The sequence below is a fragment of the Schistocerca nitens genome, chromosome 2, assembly GCF_023898315.1.
Source record: "Schistocerca nitens isolate TAMUIC-IGC-003100 chromosome 2, iqSchNite1.1, whole genome shotgun sequence".
Taxonomy (NCBI): domain Eukaryota; kingdom Metazoa; phylum Arthropoda; class Insecta; order Orthoptera; family Acrididae; genus Schistocerca; species Schistocerca nitens.
In genome coordinates, this window is record NC_064615.1 from 36593402 (window position 1) to 36619637 (window position 26236).

Consider the following 26236-nt stretch of genomic DNA (forward strand, 5'->3'; position numbering starts at 1 on the left):
ACACTAGTACATGTGAAAGTTATCAGCATACAATTTGGGTCATACTCAAGACCCCACAGCTGCTGCTAGACCACTGATGGCTACTAAAAAGAGATACATTCAGTGCAGAGCCCTGCAGGACCCCATTATCTTCAATATGATGAGAACTGTGGGAGGCGTTAACTTGATCCCGGAATATACGACGAGACAAGAAGCTCTGGATAAAAATCAGGAGTGGATCCTGGAGACCACACTCTTGTCAGGTAGCGAGGACGTGGAGCTGCCATATGGTGTCTTAAGTCTCTTGCAGGTTGAATAAGATGGCTATAAGGTGTTGATGTCGAGCAAAAGCTCTTCGGATGGCAGACTCCAGGTAAATCAGATTATCAGTAATGGAAAGCCCCTGGTGAAAACCACCCTGGGATGGAGCCAGAAGAACCTGAGTCTCAAGGAGCCAACACAGCCACTGGCTCACCATGCATTCAAGCAACTTGCAAAGAATATTGGTGACATAATTAGGCAATAACTGTCAATCTCAATAGGGTGCTTATCCATATTCAGTACAGGGACAATGACACTTCCTCACCTTTGCGATGGGAACTCACCCCCATTTTAATGATGGTAAGGATGTGGTTTTGAGAGCTTATTGTGTTCAGAGCCCACCTATGATTACTAATGGCCCTGCATTTTCTGATAACCACTAGGCTCCTGTCTTCCACCTGGCAGTCCCGAGGAACAGGGTATCATTACATCAGCGCCAAAAGAATGGCTGGCCATAGTTGTATTCTGGACTGCCTCATCGATAACTCCATGTGGTGGGGGAAGGGTGACAGCAGAGGCAAAAGCACCCGAGTCAACACTGCTGAAAGCCCATCTGGGCAGGCATCCAGGGAAGTGGTGACGAGGGAGGAACTAGAAGATAGGGAAATGATCACTACCACATACATAATCATGGACTCTCCAGTGGGTGGATGGGAGAAGACAATGACTACAGATGGAAAGATCAATGACCAAGAAGGTTCCATGTGCCACACTGAAGTGTGTATGGCACCAGTATTCAACAGGCAAAGGTCAAGTTTTGCCGGTAAGTTTTTGAGATCTTTACTGCGGCCAGTGATGATTGTTCCACCTCACAAATGGTTATGGGCATTGAAACTGCCCATCATTAGGAAAGGTAGGGGGAGCTGAGAAATCAATGCAAACAATATGTTCTGAGTCGCTTCACCCTCAGGAGGGAGATAAGCATTGCTGATGACAAGTACTGAAATGCCCTTATCCGAACAGCCACAGTCACTTAAGTTGTATTAAGAGCAGACATTCACTTTATAGTGTCCAGAACATATGTACAAACTCAGCCCAACAGCCTGTTGTAGGAAGCACAATTCTTTAATATCCCCAGTTTCCATGAAGGGCCAGGGTCCACACTGCTGGAAATCAAGTCCCCTGAAGGACAAAGCAGAACACAGAGAAAATGCTTAAAAGATATAGCTCAGCCAGGTGGTGGAAAAAATTCCACTAAAGAATAATGTTGTCAATGTACTGTGGGGCCATGAAGGGACCATGGAGGCAGGTTATGTCCTAAGGTCACTTGCTGCCACTGGCTGAGTGGTTATGGCAACAATACAAACAGGTTGTGGGTTCCATTGCATGTTGCGACCTGGGACATCAGGGGCCAACGGAATCTCTGCCTTTACCACAGGTGATTGGTTGGTTGGTTTGTGGGATTCAAATGGTTCAAATGGCTCTGAGCACTATGGGACTCAACTGCTGTGGTCATAAGTCCCCTAGAACTTAGAACTACTTAAACCTAACTAACCTAAGGACAGCACACAACACCCAGCCATCACGAGGCAGAGAAAATCCCTGACCCCGCCGGGAATCGAACCCGGGAACCCGGGCGTGGGAAGCGAGAACGCTACCGCACGACCACGAGATGCGGGCATTTGTGGGATTAAAGGGACCAAACTGCAACGGTCATCGGTCCCTTGATCCAAAACTTAAAAACACACACACAGAGGAAAAAGGCGGGTAATAGAGACACGGAGTGTGGCAGTGGTTGGCCGACCATAGAGGAAAAAAAAAAAAGGGAAAAACCAACCACCGAGAGACACATTAAAAACTCAATCTAAAATCATAGGCCAAAGGCCAGAATCAATCAAGAACATAACAAACACTCAGATTAAATGATAAAAAACCCCTGCCCGAATAAAACATAAAACTAAACCAGACATAGCAGGGTCATCAGTTAAAAGGGCAGGGAGCGTATCAGGCAGCGCAAATGTCTGCCTGACCACAGCTAAAAGGGGGCAGGCCAACAAAATGTGGGCCACTGTCAAAGCCGCCCCGCAGCGACATAGAGGAGGATCCTCCCGGCGCAGTAAATAACTGTGTGTCAGCCGGGAGTGGCCAATGCGGAGCCGACAAAGGACGACTGAGTACCTGCGGTTGGCTCGCATGGATGACCGCCACACAGTTGTCATCTCCTTAATGGCACGGAGTTTATTGGGCGTGATCCGATTGCACCATTCAGCGTCCCAAAGCGGCAAAAACTTTTCGGCGGAGGACTGCCCGCAAATCAGTCTCTGGGAGGCCAACATCCAGAGATGGTTGACTCGTGGCCTCTTTCGCCAGGCGGTCAACATGTTCATTGCCCGGGATACAGACATGACCGGGGGTCCACACAAAGACCACAGAGTGGCCGCAATGGGCAAGAGTATGCAGGGACTCTTGGATAGCCATCACCAGACGAGAACGAAGGAAACACTGGTTGAGAGCTCGTAAACCGCTCAGGGAATCGCTACAGATAACAAAGGACTCACCTGAGCAGGAGCGGATATACTCTAGGGCACGAAAGATGGCGACCAGCTCAGCAGTGTAAACGCTGCAGCCATCCTGCAAGGCATGTTGTTCGGAATGTTCCCCTAGAGTTAGCGCATACCCGACACGACCAGCAACCATCGAACCGTCAGTGTAAACAATGCCAGAGCCCTGATACGTGGCCAGGATGGAATAAAAGCGGCGGCGGAAGGCCTCTGGAGGGACGGAGTCCTTCGGGCCCAGTGCCAAGTCGAGCTGAAGGCAAAGGGCGAGGAACACACCATGAGGGAGTACGCAAAGTGGCCCGGAAAGGAGGTGGAACAGTGAAAACCCTAAGCCCGGAGAGAAGCTCTTTGACGCAGACCGCGATCGTACAACCAGACCGGGGCCGACGTTCTGGCAGATGGACGACCGACTGCGGGAACAGGAGACGATAGTTTGGATGCCCGGGCAAGCTAAAAACATGGGCAGCATAAGCGGCCAGCAAACGCTGGCGCCGTAACCGCAGGGGAGGGACACCTGCCTCCACTAGTACGCTGTCCACAGGGCTGGTGCGGAAGGCACCAGTGGCAAGTCGTATCCCGCTGTGTAGTATTGGGTCCAGTACCCGCAACGCAGATGGGGAAGCGGAGCCATAAGCCAGGCTCCCATAATCCAGACGGGACTGGATTAACGCCTGGTAGAGCCGTAACAAGGTAGATCGGTCGGCGCCCCAGCTGGTGTGGCTCAAGCATCGCAGAGCATTGAGATGCCGCCAACACGCCTGTTTAAGCTGCCGAATATCAGGCAGCCAAGTCAACTGGGCATCAAAAAGTACACCCAAAAACATGTGGGTCTCCACCACAGCAAGAAGCTCGCCGTCAAGATAAAGCCGTAGTGCAGGATGGACCGTTCGGTGCCGGCAGAAATGCATAACGCGGGTCTTGGCAGCCGAAAACTGAAAACCATGCGCTACAGCCCAAGACTGCACCTTGCGGATTGCGCCCTGTAGCTGACGTTCAGCAGCTGCAATGCCAATAGAGCTATAGTAAAGGCAGAAGTCGTCAGCATACAGGGAAGCGGAGACAGAATTGCCCACGGCCGCAGCGAGCACGTTAATGGCTATTAAAAACAGGCAGACACTTAAAACAGAACCCTGTGGCACACCGTTCTCCTGGACGTGGGAGGAACTATATGAGGCCGCGACTTGCACGCGGAAGGTACGATACGACAGAAAATTGCGGATAAATAGCGGCAGAGGACCCCGAAGACCCCATCCATGAAGCGTAGAAAGGATGTGATGACGCCATGTCGTATCGTACACCTTCCGCATGTCGAAAAAGACAGCGACCAGGTGCTGACGGCGGGCAAAGGCAGTACGGATGGCCGACTCCAGGCTCACCAGATTGTCGGTGGCGGAGCGGCCTTTACGGAACCCACCCTGAGACGGAGCCAGAAGGCCCCGAGGCTCCAGTACCCAATTCAAGCGCCGGCTCACCATCCGTTCACACAACTTGCAAAGAACGTTGGTGAGGCTAATAGGATGGTAGCTGTCCACCTCCAGAGGGCTCTTTCCAGGTTTCAAAACGGTGATGACAATGCTTTCCTGTCATTGCGACGGAAACTCCCCCTCGACCCAAAGACGGTTGTAAAGATCGAGGAGGCGCCGCTGGCAGCCCACTGAAAGGTGTTTCAGCATCTGACAGTGGATGCCATCTGGCCCAGGAGTGGTATCAGGGCAAGCGGCTAGGGCACTGCGAAATTCCCACTCACTGAATGGAGTATTGTAAGATTCTGGGTGGTGGGTGCGAAACGAAATGCTCCGACGTTCCATCCGCTCTTTAATGGAGCGGAAGGCCAGTGGGTAATTGGAAGAAGCGGAACTAAGAGCAAAATGCTCTGCCAAGCTGTTGGCAATTTCATCAGAGTCTGTACAAACTGCTCCATTCAGTGAGAGCGCAGGGACGCTGACAGGGGTCCGATAGCCATAGAGGCGTCGGATCTTGGCCCAGACCTGCGATGGAGAGACATGGAGGCCAATGGTGGACACATACCGCTCCCAGCACTCCTGCTTGCTTTGGCGGATAAGGCGGCGGGCCCGCGCATGCAGCCATTTGAAGGTGATGAGGTGTTCAATGCAGGGATGTTGCTTGTGACGCTGTAGTGCCCGCCGGCAATCTTTAAGCGCCTCAGCGATCTCAGGCGACCACCAAGGCACAGTCCGCCGCCGAGGGGACCCAGAGGAACGGGGAATGGCTGATTCGGCGGCAGTAACGATGCCGGTGGTGACTGATTGAACCACCGCATCAATGTCATCATTAGAGAGAGGCTCAATAGTGGCAGTGGAGTAGAACAAGTCCCAGTCAGCCTTATTCATAGCCCATCTGCTAGGGCGCCCAGAAGAGTGCCGCTGTGATAGTGACAGAAAGATCGGAAAGTGGTCACTACCACACAGGTCGTCATGCACACTCCATTGGACAGACGGTAAGAGGCTAGGGCTACAGATTGAAAGGTCAATGGCGGAGTATGTGCCATGCGCCACACTGAAGTGCGTGAAGGCACCGTCATTTAAAATCGAGAGATCGAGCTGCGACAATAAATGCTCAACGGTGGCGCCTCGACCTGTTGCCACTGACCCACCCCACAGAGGGTTATGGACGTTGAAGTCGCCCAATAGCAAGAAAGGTGGTGGCAACTGGGCTATCAGCACAGCCAGGACATGCTGCGAGACATCACCATCCGGTGGAAGGTAAAGACTGCAGACGGTAACAGCCTGTGGCGTCCACACCCGAACAGCGACAGCCTCTAAAGGTGTTTGGAGAGGAACAGACTCGCTGTGCAGTGTGTGAAGGACATAGAGGCAGATGCCACCAGACACCCTTTCATATGCTGCCCGGTTCTTATAATAACCCCGATAGCCACGGAGGGCAGGGGTTCGCATTGCTGGAAACCAAGTTTCCTGAAGAGCAATGCAGAAGAAAGGGTGAAGGCTGATAAGTTGGTGGAGCTCAGTTAGATTTTGGAAGAAACCGCTGCAGTTCCACTGGAGGATGGTATTGTCCATGGCGGAGAAAGGCGTGACGGGACTGGGAAGGCAGATTACGCCGCTGGGTCACCTGCTGCCTCCGATGGAGCACCCGTGCAAGTGCTATCCATTGCGTCTGAGGGACCGGCGAGATTGAGGTCCTCAGCGGACGCAAGGATCTCCACTTCATCCTCAGACGCAGAGCTTTTAGGTAGCGGTGGAGTAGGTGCCACTGCAAGTGTCTTGGTCTTAAGGGTCTTCAAAGTCGCTTTCTCTTGCTGTTCCTTTGGTTGCCGTTGTTGAGAGGGCTTATTGGAGTCAGTCTCCGGGACCGAAGAGGATCGCGAAGCCCGTCGACCAGCGACCTGTGGCTTCTTCAGCCACTGGTTGGTGTCTGCTGTGCCGCTGGTAGGAACCTGGGAAGGGAGTGACCCAAGGGATCCCTTCCGAGCGAGAGAAGCCGAAGAAGTGGGGACTGGTGTCCCCAGTGGTTTAGTGGGTGCTGCTCCCGAGGTAGATGGTGTGGGAGCAACAGCGAGAGAAGGGGCCCCCATCGTCAAGGGGGCAGGTGAGGTCCTCTGACTCAGAGCTGACTGTATGTCTTGCAGCTGAAGGAGCTGGAGCAGGAGTGACAGTGGAAGCATAAGATGACATCATGCGCACGGGATGTAGCCGTTCAAATTTCCGCTTAGCCTCAGTGTAGTCAGTCGGTCCAGGGTCTTGTATTCCATGATTTCACGTTCTTTCTGTAAGATACTGCAGTCCGGCGAGCAAGGGGAATGAGGCTCTCCACAATTGACACAGACGGGAGGCGGAGCACATGGAGTATCGGGATGAGATGGGCGTCCACAATCTCGACACGTGAGGCTAGAAGTACAGCGAGAGGACATGTGACCGAACTTCCAGCACTTAAAGCACCGCATCGGGTGAGGGATATAGGGTTTGACGTCACATCGGTAGACCATCACCTTGACCTCCTCTGGTAATGTATCACCTTCAAAGGCCAAGATGAAGGCACCGGTAGCTACCTGATTGTCCCTCGGACCCCGATGAACGCGTCGGACGAAATGTACACCTCGGCGCTCTAAATTGGCGCGCAGCTCGTCATCAGACTGCAAAAGTAGGTCCCGATGGAAAATAACACCCTGGACCATATTTAAACTCTTATGTGGGGTGATGGTAATGTTAACATCCCCCAACTTGTCACAAGCAAGTAACCTGCGTGACTGGGCAGAGGATGCCGTTTTTATCAAAACTGACCCAGAGCGCATTTTGGACAAGCCCTCCACCTCCCCAAACTTGTCCTCTAAATGCTCTACAAAGAACTGAGGCTTCATGGAGAGAAACGAGTCACCATCAGCTCTGGTACAGACGAGATACCTGGGCGAATACACGTCACTGTCATTCATTGCCTTTCGTTCCTCCCATGGTGTGGCCAGGGATGGGAACGATTTAGGGTCATAAACATTAGCTTTAAAATGAGCCCTCGAATGCTTAGAGACTGCTGGTGGCTGGCTGCCAGCGAGAGATGATGTACCATGCTTCATTGCGGGTCATCCGCCCTGATGCCACCTACTCCGACCAAGGGCCCTCCCCACGGGCGCCACCCAGCCGCAGCAATAGCCACCTGGCAGGATGGCCATTGCCGGGAGTCTTGATGCCCCAGGGAGATGGGCATCTACTCCTTGGCATACGTGGGGAGTTAACGGCGCAGGCATCAGTAGAGCGATCCCTGTGTTGTCAGGGGGCTACAACCAAGAGGGTACATGGCGGCCTCACCACAACGGACTGGCTACCGTGCTGGATCTTGGGTGCAAAAACGTCCAAGGTCGTCGTTGCAGTTAAAAGCAACACTGCAGAGTGCAGCGTGGTAATCGCACCCAGGGACGTATCCTCGCCAAAGAGATTGAAAACGAGCGGGACACCATTGCAACGACGAAAAAGCCAGCTAAAGGTCTCAATGCACGACGGATACAGTGCACCATGTAAGGCGCCCTTCCCCAATTGGCTCGCTCTTCGCAATAATTTAGAAAGATGGAGGTCAAACCCGAGAGGGGACCATCACATAAGGCCGAAACATTTGAGACTCCTTTTAGTCGCCTCTTACAACAAGCAGGAATACCGCGAGCCTATTCTCTCTTATCCAATAGGTACTTCAGCAATGAAAAATCAATTGCAAATGAAGTATCCAGACAAATTCCATGCAATTCATAAAGGTACCACAGCCATGCCCAACTGTCTTAAGTCAAACCCAGTATAAGCTAATCTTGAACATGGACAGGAAAGCAATTGCAATGTATAGTGAGCCATTGCATGTAGTAGAAAGAATGGATTTATAAGACTCTTAGAAAAAGCTTTACCATGCTATAAAATGTCAAGCCTTACGTACATTTCCCACAAAATTGTTCCTCACACCTAAGACAGAATTTATGACAAATTTAGAAGAAATATTTCACAGGCTCCCACAGTTTCTGTTAGTTTTGATGTATGGACCTGTTTTTATAACTAAACCAGCTTCCTGTTTTCATGCCTCTATTATATGTAATGTGAATACCAGTTGAGTTCTTGCTAGACGGCCTTCTCCAGGTTCTCACACTGGAGACAATATAGCAATGGAGCTTAAAACTATTGCAGATTACAATGAGTCACCGAGGGTCCAGCCTGAAGTAGCAAGAATGACTACTATTAGTAGATGTTTCTTAATGCACCTCATTTGAGCTTAGCTCCAGTACAACTGTTCACCATTCAAAAAGAGCTAAATTAATGGAGCATCAATTGGTGCTAGATATCAGCACGAGATGGAATTCCAACTTTTATAAATGGTAGAGCACCCTTTGGAACAGAAACTGACTGTCTGCATGTGGCTAATCACAACATGGAATTCCACCTTTTATAAATTTATAAATAAATAAATATAATACAATATAAATATAATAAATAAATATAATAAATTTACAAATAAATTTCATAAATTTAAAATATTCACTTATATCTGGTATATGGTCAGACAGTGAAATGAGATTAAATATTTGTTCCATCACTACTGAAAATTTGCACAATTTCATTCAGTTGAATTTGTTTAAGAAGTGAAAATACTTATTCTCTCTTAGCACAAAGAAACTGCTCTTTATTCACCATAAACCGTCACTAGTAATGTATGAGAACTAATTTATTAATGTTATGAAAAGGAAATTTGCTACTCACCACATAGCACAGGTGCTGTGTTGCAGGAGGTACAACAAGAAGGCTGCCACAATATAAGCTTTAGGCCATCGAGGCCATTGTCTAAAATTGAGACCCCCCCCCCCCCCCCAGACCTAGATGCAAGACCTGTCCCACACATCCTCCCACCACCACCTATTCCAGTACAGTCACAAACATCACATATCCCATCAAGGGCAGGGCTATATGTGAAACCAATCATGTAATCTACAAGCTAAGCTGCAACTACTGTGCTATATTTTGTGTGCGCATGACAACCAACAAGTTGTCTGTCCGCATTAATGGCCACTGACAAACTGTGGCCAAGAACCAATTGCTGAGTACGCTGCCCAACATGACACACTTCACTTGAATGACTGCTTCACAGCCTATGTCATCTGGATACTTCCCACCACACCAGCTTTTCCGAATTGTGCAGGTGGGGGAACTCTCCTTAGAATACATCCTATGTTCCCGTAACCCTCCCAGCCTCAACCTCCGTTAAGTCATTTTTCTCACCCATCGAGCCCCTTCCCTGTTCCCAGTCCAGCAGTACACAGTCCTCATTCCACCAATGCACTCATCATTCTCTTTACTTCTCTCGTTTTCTGAAACACCTCCCGCCACACCTCTTCCCTTGGCTCTGTCTAACCCCCCAACCGCAGCCAGCTGCCCACCCTCTCTCCACCTCGTCCTTACGTGCTCCACAGCAGCACTTCACTGTCCCCCACCTCCACCTTGCTACCCCTCCCCACGCCAGCCTCTTCCTTACCCCAATCCAGTTGCCACTCCCATCATGCACTGCTGCTGTTGCTCACAGTGTGGCTTTGGCTGCTAGAGGCTGCAGTCATATTTCCGAGAGCTGCATTTGCGCACGCATGCGAGCGTGTGAGTGTGCGTGTTTTCGACAAAGGCCTTGATGGCCGAAAGCTTATAGCAACTTTCCTTTTCATAATATTGTTACATTCCATAAAGAACTAATTTATTTTTTGTTGAAATCAATAAGTGTTTTGATTTGAAGATATTTTGGTTGCATATGTGCTTAGGTTATTTTACATATGAATTAAATAAAGATAATGTCATTAAATTTTCATAAATTTAAAATATTCACTTAATATCTGGTATATGGTCGGACAGTGAAATGAGATTAAATATTTGTTTCTTCACTACTGAGAATTTGCACAATTTCATTCTGTTCAATTTGTTTAACTTGTCACGATATACTGGAAATATCATTTGACTGGGCACACATTTGAAAATGCATCATGAACTATTTGTTTCATATGTTTTGGTATGATTTAACATCGACTAACATTCTAGAATATTAAATAGTAAGAGGATACACTTTAATGGCTCCAGAAGCAGTTCCCAGTGCCAACAGACGAAGGGTTGGATCCCACGCAAGTGATGTTGGTTTGTTTGGGAAACCATGCTGTACAGTCTGAAACAACAAAGACACTGTAAGTAACTGAACTATCATTTGATGCTTTGAAAATAAAAACAGTAATTATGATTTAGAGGGTTATTCAAAATGATCGACACTTGGTTGCCAAACCAATGGAGAAGGCATTTTGCAGCATGGAGTTTTGTAAGAGTGAGTCCGCAACAACAGTGTACTGGAAATTCAGGGCGATATTTAACAAGGCTCCACCTGCCACACAATCAATTTACCAATGGATACATAAGTATAAAATAGGATGGATACAAAACAGAATGGGTCTCTAAAGACAAATGCTGTAGGTGCTATTAACATCTGAGGAATGGGTTGAATGGACGAAGAGTACATTCTTTAGAAGCTCACAAAAATCAATTGATTGTGCCGGTAGCGAGCTACGAATTCCACAACCAACTGTTTGGAGAGTGCTGAGAAAATGTCTGGGAATGGAAACAATATTGGATTCAGTTGCTCCAAGCCATTACACAAGATGAGAAACGTTTGTACAAATAGTTTTGCATTGACATATGGTTGCAGACTCACTCATGCACAATTAAAGCACACAAAATGCTTCTCTACTGGCCTGGCAGCCATGTTGCTGAAGATCACTAAAAAAGTAAATAAGAAAACTTCTTGAGTTGCCATTTCCACACACAAAATCATGTAATACCTTACCACAATACAAACATTTTTTCCCAATCACTTGGAAGTGTCTAGATCATTTTGAAGAACCCTGTATAATAATTTATATACACACTTTTCAGGAAATAACTTCTCTCAAATATGTATGATCAAGTATTTGTGCTCTTTTCTAAATATATTCCAGATGTAAAAAAAAAGTTAAATTACAAATAATATAACCATGAAGTCTTTCATGACAAATGTTATATTAAAGGTTCTAATTTTCGGGTTAACTCTAGATAAAAATCAAAACATTTGACAATATCCACCACGGTCATTGTCACATATGATTTCTATGCTTTCGTAGTGAAGTGAGCGTGGTGAAATATTGTCTGAAAGACAGGAAGCAATTACATTCCCAAAGCCAGAAGAGGTATGTGATAACTTTAAAACTAAAACAATTACATCTGGCTGCTAGACCATTAACAGAAGTGGCTGAGCCTCACTCTGTAATTCAGCGTAGTCTCCTCCTGTCCAGTTTTGAATGTTCTCTCAACATTAAACATAATATAACAATCTGAACCATCATCATCATCAAAAATTGACTTTCTTCTTCAAACCTAGAAATACTCTCTTGCCATGCAGTGAGTAAAAATGTGATGCACTGAAGATAGCACAGCACAAGCACCACAAACTGGCAGATCATCTCTTGGCTGACAGTAGGCATGCATTGGGGGGCAGTGCCCCATTCTCAGTCTTGAGAGAAATTTCTTACCATCCGCAGCTGGTAAAAATTATATAAAGTTCTCCAGAACCATATAGTTTGGCTTGTGATTTTTTTTACCATTCAGTTTCCCAGTTTTAAAAATGAAACAACTGCATGCAGAACAATTAGTCATCTCAGTATAGTGACAAGATCGAGAGATGGGTGAATGATGATGTTTATCAAAGAGGACTACAATGGGAGGAAATGCCGAATGACGAAACTGTGGGAGAAAAAATGTGATTGTAAAGGTTTTTTGAACAATAAAGAGGAGGAGTAGGAGGATGAAGAATAAGAGGAAGAAAACTCTGCATTTATCTTTGGTATGTCTGCTTCCTCTTTGCATCTGACTCACATGCCCTAGTAACTTGTCAAATGAGACTCAGTTCCCCTTGTAGTAAATGGAGATGGATTTCCTGAAGTACTGCAAAACAGTCTCATCTGTGTGACTCCAAGTGGCAAGTTGCAGGGCTCTCTGGGAATCTGAGTGAACAAGATATTTATGGCTTTGTCAGTGTCCTCAGAATCGCAAACTTCTCAGCTTCATAGTTAGTGATACGGTTGGGAAGTGAAACCACCACAGCGCAAACAGCATTGATCCGAAAGTAGGTATATTCAGGTCCATACTTTTTGGTAATTTACTTACATGAAACATGGAATTACATGCATAGCAACTGGTAGTACACTAGATACAAACAGTAAACAATCTAAATTTATTTTATAACAGTTCCTAAAGGATAAAGTCAATTATTTTACATAATAATAAATTAGATTTTAGTTTCTATGGTCACTATCGTAGCACTGCTCAATGATCCATGATTTTAGACGTTTTTTGAATTTTTCCCCAGTTAACAGTTTCCTCGATAGTGCAGTCAGATATTTTACTCCTTTAATGTATGGGCTGTTTGCAGTTTTTTTCCCCTTCCTCAGTCTCCTGTTTACCATATGATAATTTTGTACTTGTCCAGTGTTATGGTCACAAATTTATGCATTACGGCATGTATATTTCTTATCTTCTACAGCTAGTTTTATTGTTTCAAAAATGTACATAGAATAGTCAGTCATAATTTTAAAAACTATAAACAATCCCTAGCACGATGATCTAGCTTCTTTTTTGTGTAATATTCTCAGAGCTCTTTTCTGCAGTTTCACCCTGTCTACTGAAGTTTTGGAAGCACCACCCCATAATGCAAGACTATATGCAACAAAGGGATGAATTTATCTGAAATACTTCATCCTCGTCATTTGGTTGCTGGCATATGGAGGTTTTCTTCTCAAAAAATATAAGTTAGATGAAAGTCTTGGATACACAATGCCACCTTGTTATGTCCATGATAGTCTGCTGTCTCTGCATGTACCTAAGAATTTACACCCATAGCAGATTTCCCCTCATATGTTACTTGAGAATCAATACAATTTTGCAAATCACAAACACTGAAAGATTTTTTTTAAGTTGACTTTCACATAATTTTCAAACTTTGCCTTTGCCATATATACATGCCTAGATTAAATATATTATCTCCCCAACAAAGGCCTGAAGTGTCGTCTGCATACACTGTAATGAAGGTATCATTTTTAAATGTATTTGGGAAGTCGTTGACATAGCATGTAAAAAGGAATTGACACTGTCAATCCCTGAAGCACACACAATTTAATATTCATGTTCCTTGAGCTATAACTTTTTAATATTTCACCATTATTGTGTGGACTGCAGTACACTGTCTTCTGTTTTTTTTTTTTTTTTTTTTTTTAAAAAGATGTAATAAGGTGCAAAAGTTTTTCACTGTGGCCAATTTTGATAGGAGTATCTCATGATCAACCCTATCACAATCCTTTGATAGATTTAGGAAAACTCCAGCTACTTGCATCATTCATCAATTCTGTTACGAACTTTCAGCATAAATAGTAGTGCTGCTGTCAATGGGCTACAACTGCTCCTAAAACCAAGCTGAAAATCTCCCGGGAGGTTATGCATATTACAATGCTCTACCGTATATTTCAGAATTATTTTTTTCAATTAACTTACTAAAAACTGAAGCTAAAGCAAGTGGTCTGTAATTTTCTACTAATTATTTATCACTATTTTTGTAGAGAGGTTTAACAATTCCTCAATTTCGTATATTGCAGAACAGTCCTCCTCTTAAGACACTATTTATTAGATGCATCAAAGGATATGTCTACATCTACATCTACGTGATTACTCTGCTATTCACAATAAAGTGCCTGGCAGAGGGTTCAATGAACGACCTTCAAGCTGTCTCTCTACTGTTCCACTCTCCAACGACATGCTGGAAAAATGAGCACTTAAATTTTTCTGTGCTAGCCCTGATTTCTCTTATTTTATCGTGATGATCATTTCTCCCTCTGTAGGCGGGTGCCAGCAGTATGTTTTTGCAATCAGAGAAGAAACTGGTGATTGAAACTTCATGAGAAGATCCCGTCACAACAAAAAACACCTTTGTTTTAATGACTGCCACTCCAATTCATGTATCATGTCTGCGACACTATCTCCCCTATTTTGCGATAATACAAACCAAGATGCCCTTCTTTGTACTTTTTCGATGTCATCCGGCAGTCCCACCTGATGCGGACCCCACACCGCACTGGCAATACAAAATAGGGCGGACAAGCATGGTGTAAGCAGTCTCTTTAGTAGACCTGTTGCACCTTCTAAGTGTTCTGCCAATGAATAGCAGTCTTTGGTTTGATCTACCCACAATATTATCTATGTGATCGTTCCAACTTAGGTTATTTGTAATTGTAATCCCCAAGTATTTAGCTGAATTTACAGCCTTCAGATTTGTGTGACCTATCACGTAATCGAAATTTAGATGATTTCTTTTAGTACTCATGCGAATAACTTCACATTTTTCTTTATTCAGGGTCAACTGCCACTTTTCGCACCATACAGATATCTTATCTAAATCATTTTGCAAGTCATTCTGATCATCTGATGACTTTACAAGACGATAAATGACAGCATCATCTGCAAACAATCTAAGACGGCTACTCAGGTTTTTTCTTATGTTGTTAATATATATCAGGAACAATAGAGGGCCTGTAACACTTCCTTGGGAAACGTCGGATATTACTTCTGTTTTACTTGATGACTTTCCGTCTACTACTACGAACTGTGACCTTTCTGACAGGAAATCACGAATCCAGTCGCACAACTGAGGCGATACTCCGTAGGCAGGCAGTTTGGTAACAAGACATTTTTGAGGAACGGTGTCGAAAGCCTTCTATATATATAAAAATATGGAATCAATTTGACATCCCCCGTCAATGGCACTTATTACTTCGTGAGTATAAAGAGCTAGTTGTGTTTAACAAGAATTATATTTTCTGAATCTGTGCTGACTATGTGTCAATAAATCGTTTTCTTCGAGGTACTTCATAATGTTCAAATACAGTATATGTTCCAAAACCCTACTGCAAATCGATGTTAGTGATATAGGACTGCAATTCAGAGATTACTCCTACTTTCCTTTTCGGGTATTGGTGTGACTTGAGCAATTTTCCAGTCTTTAAGTACGGATCTTTCTGTGAACGAGTGGTTGTATATAATTGCTAAATATGGAGCTATTTTATCAGCATACTCAGAGAAACCTCACTGGTATACAATCTGGACTAGAGGCCTTGCCTTTATTAAGTGATTTAAGCTGCTTCGCTACACCGAGGATATCTACTTCTATGTTTCTTATCTTCACAGTTGTTCTTGATTGGAATTCAGGAATATTTACTTTGTCTTCTTTGCTGAAGAAGTTTTGGAAAACCATGTTTAATAACTCTGCTTTAGTGGCACTGTCATCAGTGACTACACCATTGTTTTCGCGCAGTGAAGGTATTGATTACGTCTTGCCACTGGTGTGCTTTATGTGTGACCAGAATCTCTTTGGGTTTTCTGCCAGATTTCAAGACAGAATTTCGTTGCGGAATTTATCAAGAAGCATCTCACATTGAAGTATGCGCTATATTTTGAACTTCTGTAAAACTTTGCCAATCTTGGGGTTTTGCGTTCTTTTAAATTTGGCATGCTTTTTTCATTGCCTCTGCAGCAACAATCTGACTTGTTTTGTGTACCATGGAGGATCAGTACCATCACTTATTAATTTATGTGGTATATATCTCTCAATTGCAGTCGATACTATCTCTTTGAAAATTCCACAACTTTTCTACACTTACATGATCAGATCGGAAGGAGTGAAGACTGTCTCTTAAGAAGGCATTAAGAGCATTTTTATCAGCGTTTTTAAATATATGTACTTTGCAATTCTTTTTGATGGTTGTAGGTGTTACGGTATTCAGCCCAGCAGCAACTGCCTTGTGGTCGCTAATCCCTGAATTCGTCACAATACTCACTATTTGTCCAGGATTATTTGTTGCTAAAAGGTCAAGTATGCTTTCGCAACCATTTACGCTTCGAGTGGGCTCAAGAACTAATTATTCAAAATAATTTTCTGAGAAAGCATTCAGTACATTTTCGGATGACGTTTTATGCCTGCCGCCGGCTTTAAACGTATAATTTTTCCAGCATATTGAGGGTAGATTGAAGTCGCCACTGACTATAATTGTATGAGTGGGGTACTTATTTGAAATGAGACTGAAGTTTTCTTTGAACTGTTCAGCAACTACATCTTCTCAGTTGGGGGGGATCAGCAAAACAATCCAATGAATAGTTTAGTCCGATTGTCAGGTATAACCTGTACCCATACTATTTCGCACTATCCATCTACTCCAATTTCGCTACAAGGCAAACTACTTCTGACAGCAATAAATACTCCACCCCCAACTGTATTTAATCTATCCTTTCTGAACACTCTTAGATCATTTGCAAAAATTTCAGCTGAACGTATTTCCGGCTTCAGCCGGCTCTCTGTACCTACAACTATTTGAGCTTCAGTGCTTTCTATTAGGGCTTGGAGCTCCAACACAGCTACGACAACTTACAACTACAATACCAATCGTTTCTACGACTACCTTGATGTGTTTTACCGGGCATTAGACACTGTGAGCCACACTAAGGAGTGCCAACAATGGAAGCACATGTCACAATACCTCCAAAGCATCTGGTACCAGTGACACTTGGTTTGGATTTTTATGCCTGAACAAAAAGTAAGACTATCAGCAAATTCACTGAAGAGCTACACTATGTGATCAAAAGTATTGGGACACCTGGGTGAAAATGACTTAAAAGTTCGTGGCACTCTCCATCGGGAATACTGAAATTCGATATGGTGTTGGCCCACCCTTAGCCTTGATGACAGCTTCCACTCTCACAGGCATGTGTTTAATCAGGTGCTGGAAGATTTCTTGGGGAATGGCAGCCCATTCTTCATGGATTGCTGTACTGAGGAGAGGTATCAATGTCGGTCGGTGAGGCCTGGCATGAAGTTGGCATTCCAAAACATCCCGAAGGTGTTCTATAGAAATCAGGTCAGGACTCTGTGCAGGCCAGTTCATTACAGGGATTTTACTGTCGTATAACCACTCTGCAACAAGCCGTGCATTATGAAAATGTGCTAGATCATGTTGAAAGGTGCAATTGCCATCCTTGAATTGCTCTTCAACAATGGGAAGCAAGAAGGTGCTTACAATATCAATGTAGGCCTGTGTTGTGATAGTGCCACGCAAAACAACACAGGGCGCAAGCCCCCTCCATGAAAAACATGACCACACCATAACACCACTGCCTCCGTATTTTACTGTTGGCACTACACATGCTGGCAGATGACGTTCACTGGGCATTTGCCATACCCACCTCCTGCCATCGGATCACCACATTGTGTACTGTGATTCGTCACTCCACAAAACGTTTTTCCACTGTTCAATCGTCCAATGTTTACGCTCCTTATACCAAGTGAGGCATCGTTTGGCATTTACCGGCATGATGTGTAGCTTACGAGCAGCCGCTCGACTATGAAATCTAAGTTTTCTCACCTCCCGCCTAACTGTCCTAGTACTTGCAGTGGATCCTGCTGCAGTCTGAAATTCCTGTGTGATAGTCTGGATAGATGTCTGCCTGTTACACATTACGACCCTCTTCAACGGTCTGCGATCTCTGTCAGTCAACAGATGACACGTCGGAAACAATGAACCTGGGATGTTTAGGAATGTGGAAATCTCACATACAGACTTATGACACAGTAACACCTGATCACCTGACCACGTTCAAACTCAGTGAGTTCCGCGGTGTGCCCCATTCTGCTCTCCCACGATGTCTAATGACTACTGAGGTCGCTGATATGGAGCACCTGGCAGCAAAATGCATCTAATATGAAAAACTTATGTTTTTTGGGGTTTCCCAGATACTTTTGATCGCATAGTGTACTTTGAGCCATATTGTATCCTTCATCGCTTGTCACAAGTCACATATGACATTAAGGAAATTGACTGTTCATCAAGAAGAGAAAAGCATAAAAATGTTGTCCATGTCCTCTGTATCAAGCCCTACTACAGTCCAGAGGCACAAGTCGACAATGAGATTCAAAGAAATTGAGGGCCCCATTCGATGGGGACAGGAAGGAATACCTCTAATGCTCATTATAGTGAAGATGGTGTAACAATACGACCAGATTGCGAGGATCCATCGCCGCCACTATAGATAGGGACAATGACAAGATCAAGATCCAGAGGCCTGCCGTCACTGTTTCTCCACAAGATGGAGCACAATGCTACAAGCTATGGCACACTCATCACTGATCGACGTGCTGCAGGTCATCAGTTCTTCCAACCACCAACAATTATTTGTTATTTAGCATTTATCGTTTCTGGAATGTTCTTGAAATACCTTACGTTTTTATACTAGTGGTATATTTGATTTTTGTATAAACACCAACATCCTGGAATATTCAATGTTTGTATAAATATCTGTATTCTCCACCCAGGAGTTGAGTTCAGTTTGGTTGTGGCTGCATGTTGGTGACCGTAATATATGTGCTTTCCGGTGAAGGTGTTGTGCTTCACTGATGATCCTAACTTCATATTTTGACTTTGTTGTGGTTTTGATGTAACAATATTCCTTTTCTATTATGGAAAGTAATTAGTTCAAAATAGAGTTAAATACCAGAAAGTATCACTAGGTGATTGAAGGGACATGTTTGAGGCGTATCTATTAAATTTCCCTGGAATTGTGAACAGAAACAAAAACAAAACTTAACTGAACAATTTATTAGAAAATATACGAGGGTTTTCAGCTATTTTAGAACTATTCACAAGCAGAATTCAGAAATTTGTCATATAGTAGGATCAACTTTTGTTGTTGTTGTTGTCGTCGTCTTCAGTCCTGAGACTGGTTTGATGCAGCTCTCCATGCGACTCTATCCTGTGCAAGCTTCATCTCCCAGTACCTACTGCAGCCTACATCCTTCTGAATCTGCTTAGTGTATTCATCTCTTGGTCTCCCTCTACGATTTTTACCCTCCACGCTGCCCTCCAATGCTAAATTTGTGATCCCTTGATGCCTCAGAACATGTCCTACCAACCAGTCCCTTCTTCTCGTCAAGTTGTGCCACAAATTCCTCTTCTCCCCAATTCTATTCAATAGATCCTCATTAGTTACGTGATCTACCCACCTAATCTTCAACATTCTTCTGTATCACCACATTTCGAAAGCTTCTATTCTCTTCCTGTCCAAACTATTTATCGTCCATGTTTCACTTTCATCTTTTGTATTTTGTAAACCAGTACAATAGGTGTCTGCTGCCTGGGGTTGGAACCACTGTGTGACGACCATCTCTGTCAGTATTACAACACTGGCTCCAATCAGACAGCAATTTCTTGAGGTTCTGGAATGGATGGAAGTCACTGCGACAAGATTCAGGCAGAAGGGTGAATCATCAAACATTTCCCAACCGAATGTTTGCAGGACATCCAGAAGTTGTTTAAGATTTAAATAAATAAAAAAACTCCCGGTGTTCTGCAATTATTATTTATTTCATCACAAATCAGTTTACAGTTTCTTAGGACACCATCAAATGACAAGTACTAACCACAGACAAAATGACATGTTAAAGAGATTTTAGTCATACATATCACAGTTTTCACAAAGGAAAATGTGGCTTAAAATTATAAAATAAATAATCACACAAAATGAATAATATAGATTATTTTACCTATTGCTTTGTAATTATTTAGAACAGGTAAAAAGGAAACTGTGTTTGGTCCTTTAAAACTAGCCTACCATTCTGGTTCTTACGTTGATCGATTTCAAGTACTTCCAGTAGTACTACCCTTCTGCTTTTTATAACGCAACATATAATATCACTATCCATATAATAAGGGCCGTTTTGTTATCAAATGCTTCCAAAGGGTTGAACCAGAGTTTGTTCGTCTGTAACTTCTTTCACATTTGACAATATAACTGTCGTAACTGTGCCTGATAGAATAAATGGTTGATAAGGCAAAGGGAGAGTTTTTGTTTAAAGACTCCAATCAATAGGAAGTCACAAATACTTGTGTAAGCAACTCTGACAAATGCATTATAAAATATCTTAAGCCACAACTAATATGTAAGCACTGTTAAAAACAGACTGGTTGGGAATATACTTAACAAATATTCTGAGGTTTGGTGAATAAGTGAACTGATGAGCCAAAAATATTATGCCCACTTTCTAATTAGTGTGTTCAACAGATTTAACTCCACCTTTGGCTCAGGAGCCTGGGACAGTGGCTGGTCGATGAAATTTAATAATACTGCACCAACATCCATTACTTTGATATTGTTTCATTAGGCAACCAGTTTCAATGTTCCCAGTCATTATCTTCAAGTCTGTCGCATGAATAACACCAAGTACCATTTGTGCATGCACAAGACTACGCACCAATATTCATATCTGGTTCCATAGATACCAGAATTTCATGAGCATGTGTTTTCTTCCCACATGGGACAGCAACTGTCATTTGACCACTGTTGCACAACTCTGGCCTTGTCATACCGGCAGTTACCCTGCTGAAAGATGTCATTAACATCAGCGAAGACATCAAGCATGAAAGGATTCAGGTTGTCTGCAGTAATGTTCACCGAGTCCACAGCTGATCATTAAGCCTTTGATTACTACAAATCCCATGAAGCCCAGGTGAATGTTCCCTACAGCATAATACTATGCAGATTGGCACATGTCTGTGGTACAGCTGTTCACCTGAAAAGTGATTCATATGATCAGGCAACTGGTTTCCATTGATCCACAGTCAAATGTTCAAGATTAATGCCGTCTTAATTGACAATGATGTTCGGTCAGTCCACAAGGGAACATGAAGAGGTCATCTGCTGCAGAGCCCCTTGTTTAACAATATCCAACGGTGTGCCCCAGAATACTTGTGCCTGCACTATCATTGTACTCTGTCAACAACTATGTCACAAATAACTGACTATCCTGATTTACACAGTGGGAAGCTATCAATCTCCATATTTATAATGAGGCTTTCATGTTCAACTTCTTGTCACCAATTCGTGGTTTCACCATCCTTCGAACACTTCCCATCATGCATGCATACAATCAACCTGTCTCACTGTTTCCAAACACTCATTCCCAGACAACAGTCCACAACAACCTGCTTTTTATCAAACAATGGAAAATTCAGGACGAATTAATAACGATATTATGAAAACGATACATTGCTACTCACCATATAGCAAAGATGCTGAGTCACAGATAGGCACAACAAAAAGACCGTCAAACAAGTAAGCTTTTGGCCAAAAGGCCTCCTTCAGAATTCGAAAGTCGATTTGGCATATAGCTTACTTGTTTGACAGTCTTAATTGTGCCTATCTGCGACTCTACGTCTCCAGTATATGGTGAGTAGCAATCAATCTATCCTTTTCATAATATCTCTTTTTTATTAAAGTCACTTAGGCCAGAGGATTTCCCCATTTGCAGCCCGCATCTTCACTAGAATGTTTCCACATTCGTCTCTGCTCAGCTTATAAACTTTACTTATGATGTCATAGCAGACTTCTCCATTTGCTGCCTGTGTCATCACTAGAATAATTCCATATTTGTTTCCTTTGTACTTATATACTTTCCTTACCGCATCACATGACCACAATGCCACCAGATGGCATCAGTCATGCAGTCAATGTTTTGGCTCACTATCATAGTTAAGTAACATCTCAAAAAAACATGCAAAGGAACGAAGAATGTTCAATATACTGAAGATAAATGAAAGTTAAGTAAAATGATCACACAAAAATGTCAGCAGAGCATTTTATGAATTTGGCAGCAAATTTAGCCACACCCTTTTACCAGGGAACTTCCAAATTAAACAATTAAACAATTCAGGGAATCAATAGGAAACCTTCACCTGGATGGTCAGACAGGGATTTGAAATCCATTGATTCAGAGCCTTAAACTGTGCGCCACCTTACTTGCTTTCTTAGAGTTCAAATGTGTAAAAGCAAATTGAAAGGTGAAATACTGTAAAATTTTCTCAAAATTTATTCACCAGTAAAGTCTTGCCATAATTCTTTATTTCAGTTATTCTGCATGTGCAAAACAAACACACAAATGTGCTTGTGGCAATGAAAGACACTTGGTCAAACATTCTGTCTTTATAGATTGTGAGGAATTCTCATTTTCAGGAAAGGCTGGAAGACTAAGCCACAGAACTGCTCTTCTGAATAACAGGCATCATTTAACTGTATAAATCTGGAACACACAGAAGTCACACTACCATTTATGGGAACATTGGGCATCCACAAATGATGACCTGAATTAATAAAATTTCAGAAGCTGTGTACACGGCGAATATATATAGAGATAGTATACGCACAGGGCTAGCACAGCCCTCTTGTGTGCCTGGAGAAGTCAGTGTGATTTCCAAGCACAGTCTGAAATGTAGTAAAAGGAGGAACAAAGTAAGTGCCAGTATCAAAGGGAACAATGCAAACATGTAAGAGTTTAAACTGGCAGAAAGAGGAGTCTTTGGGAAATATATCTGTTGAAACCATGGACATTGATGTTGGTGGGGAGGCTTGCAGCCACATCAGAGGGGTATCTGTTGAGGCAGCAGCCTTTTCAGTAGTTGCAGTCTGGATGACTGACCGATCTGGCCTTGTAACATTAACCAAACTAGTCTTGGTGTGCTGGCACTGCAAACAGCTGGAAGCAAGAGGAAACTACAGCCGTAGCTGTATGGTTAAATGATGATAGCATCCTCTTGGGTAAAATATTCTGGAGATAAAATAGTCCTCCATTTGGATCTCTGGGCAGGGACTACTCAGGAGGATGCCGTTATCAGGAGAAAGTAAACTGACATTCTACGGATCGGAGCGTAGAATGTCGCATCCCTTAATCGGGCAGGTAAGTTAGAAATTTTAAAAAGGGAAATGGACAGGTTAAAGTTAGATGTAGTTGGAATTTATGAAGTTTGGTGGTAGGAGGAACGAGACTTCTTGTCCGGTGAATACAAGGTTATAAACACAAAATCAAATAGGGGTAATGCAGGAGTCGGTTTAATAATGAATACACAGAATAGGAGCGTTGGTAAGCTACTATGAACAGCATAGTGAATGCATTATTGTAGCCAAGAGAGACATGAAGCCCACACCTACCACAGTAGTACAATTTTATATGCCAACTAGCTCCGCAGATGATGAAGGGATTGAAGAAATGTATGACGGGATAAAGGAAATTATTCAGATAGTGAAGGGAGACAAAAATTTAAGTCATGGGGGACTGGAATTTGACAGTAGGAAAAGGAAGAGAAAGAAAAGTAGTAGGTGAATACGGAATGGGGGAAAGGAATGAAAGAGGAAGCCGCCTCTTAGTATTTTGGACAGGACATAACTTAATCATAGCTAACATTTGGTTTAAGAATCATGAAAGAAGGTTGTACACGTGGAAGAGGCCTGGAGACACCGGAAGGTTTCAGATAGGTTATATAATGGTAAGACAGAGATCTAGGAACAAGGTTTTAAATTGTAGGACATTTCCAGGGGCAGATGTGGACACTGACCCTGATTTATTGGTTATGAACTATTGATTAAAACTGAAGAAACTGCAAAAGGTGGGACTTTAAGGAGATGGGACCTGGATAAACTGAAAGAACCAGAGAATGTACAGTTTCAGAGAGGGAGCATTAGAGGATGATTGACAGGAATGGCGGAAAGAAATACAGCAGAAGAAGAATGGGTAGCTTTGAGAGATGAAATAGTGAAGACAGCAGCGGAACATGTAGGGTAAAAAGATGAGGGCTAGTAGAAATCCTTGGGTAACAGAAGAGATACTGAATTTAATTGATGAAAGGAGAAAATATAAAAACACAGTAAATGAAGCAGGAGTAAAGGAATAGAAACCTCTCAAAAATGAGATCAACAGGGAGTGAAAAATGGCTAAGCAGGGAATTTTTTTTCTTTTATTATGGTTTTCGGGCGCAAAACTGCTACGGTTATAACGACCCATTCTGTGGTGTAATGAAGGGTAAAAAGCCGAGATTTAAATCAGCAGCAATGGGAGCTAAACTCAAGAATGAGGGAAACTAAAAAACAGAGAAGGAAATCTTAGAAAATTGCTATTTAAGGGGGGTTGTTTGCCCCTAAAACGAACTTCAAATGACTGATGTCATCTCACTACCTCCTCACGATGACAAGGCCAGGAGGAAGATGTCCAAGCACAGGGACGAGGTTTTATATTCCGTAATTTATTATCGGGACATGCAGACCAATGTGTGTGTCAGAAAGGAGCAACACGACGACATAATACACTCCGTAGATCGGCAAAGGGAGCCATGCACTGAGGAAGAGAGACAGCAGCCTTTGCCGCTGTATCTGCTGCCTCTTTTCCACAGATGTCGACATGCCCTGCGATCCAGGCGTCGTACCCCCATTTGTCAAGAAAGTTTTAGGAAATTGGAAGGAAAGGGAATGCAGCAGTTGACAGGAGCGGACTCTTGGCAGTAGTAGAGAGGAAGGGCGGCCTGTGTACCCTAAATCCAAGGAGGCATCCAAAAAAAGGGCATAGGTCGGATAAGCAGACACGGAAGACACATGAACTGTGTAACTACTCATGAGGACAGATTGCCGACTGGACAACGGAGGTTCAGCAGTCTCAGCTTAAAGGCTCTCCATGGGGCTGGTGAGAAAAGCTCCAGACGCTAGGAACGATATACGCGGAGGAAGACCACTCTGTCCGCTCCCAACTAGGTACCACTCAGAACAGAAAGAGTGTTGAGGGAGAGCAGACAGCGAGCCAAAAGATGTGAAACATGGGAAGACCAGCGCAGTTTTCTGTCAAACATAAGTCCCAAGAATTTGGCGATGTCCGCAGATGGAATGGCAACACGGCCCAGATGTAGGGAAGGCAGATAAAACACTGTATGATGCCAGAAATTTACACAGACTGTCTTACTGGGGGGGGGGGGGGGGGGGCGGAATCTGAAGCTCGTTTCAATGCTCTATGACTGGTGGTGATCGAAACATCCTTGAAGATGTCATTTAAGAAGGTTGGTCCGTTGAGAGCTGTACTAGACTGCAAAATCGTCGACAAGAAGGGAGCCCGAGACACCAGGATGGAGAAAATCCATAACTGGATTTATGGCGATGGCAAACAGTACGACATTTAGCACAGAGCCCTGGGGCACCCCGTTTTCTTGGGAGAAAGTACTGGATAGAGTAGTGTTCACCCGCTCCTTAAATGTGCACTCTGTCATAAATTCACGGATGAAAAGGGGTAGCCGACCTCTAAAGCCCCAAGAGAACAGTGTGGGGAGGATGCTTGTCCTCTAACAGGTATCATATGCCCTCTCCAGATCAAAAAATATTGCTACTGTTTGGCGTTTCCTGAGAAAATTGTTCACAATATAAGTGGAGAGAGCAACAACATCGTCAACTGCAGAACGATGCTTTCAGAAACCGCACTGTGCAGTGGTTAAAAGGTTCTGGGATTCCAGCCCCCAGGCTAAACGGCAATTTACCATACACTCCAAAACCTTACAAACAGTACTTGTGAGAAAGATTGGACAATAGCTGGAAGGGAGATGTTTGTCCTTTCCAGGTTTAGGAACAGGAATGATGATAGCTTCCTGCCATCTTCTGGGAAAGGTACTGTTGACCCAAAGTTGGTTATAAAGGTGAAAGAGGTAGCACAGACTAGGATATGACAGATCCAGCAAAACTTGGATGTCGATGCAATCGGGTTCCAGAGCAGAAGAGCGAGAGGTGGAGAGTCATGTCTGAGTTCCCACATAGAAAAAAATGGCATTATAGCTTTCACGATTTTGAGAGGAAAAAGCAAGATGTCACTCTTCTGCTACCCGTTTCTTTGGGAGAAAGGCTGGTGGGAAATAATAAACGCTCTAAATCTCAGCAAAGTGTCAACCCAATGAGTTATAGATTGCGACTGGGTCCACTAAGGTATCCTGCGTGACAGTTAGCCCAGAGACTGGGGAATAACTGGATGTGCCAGGCAGCCATCTGATT

The 26236-nt window shown here is 43.8% G+C and overlaps 1 protein-coding gene across 7 annotated transcripts in view; it reads right to left on the bottom strand.

Annotated features, from left to right (window-relative positions):
- Positions 1 to 26236, bottom strand: part of LOC126235704 (lethal(2) giant larvae protein homolog 1) — a 337149-nt gene that overhangs the window by 261463 nt on the left and 49450 nt on the right. For all 7 annotated transcript variants that reach the window (XR_007544801.1, XM_049944464.1, XM_049944463.1 and 4 more), the window contains one exon: positions 10345 to 10442. Coding sequence is in view for 6 of the 7 variants with exons in the window: in XM_049944464.1 (XP_049800421.1) it covers positions 10345 to 10442 (98 nt within the window). In the remaining variant the exon portion in view is untranslated. The remainder of the gene's footprint in view (positions 1 to 10344; positions 10443 to 26236) is intronic.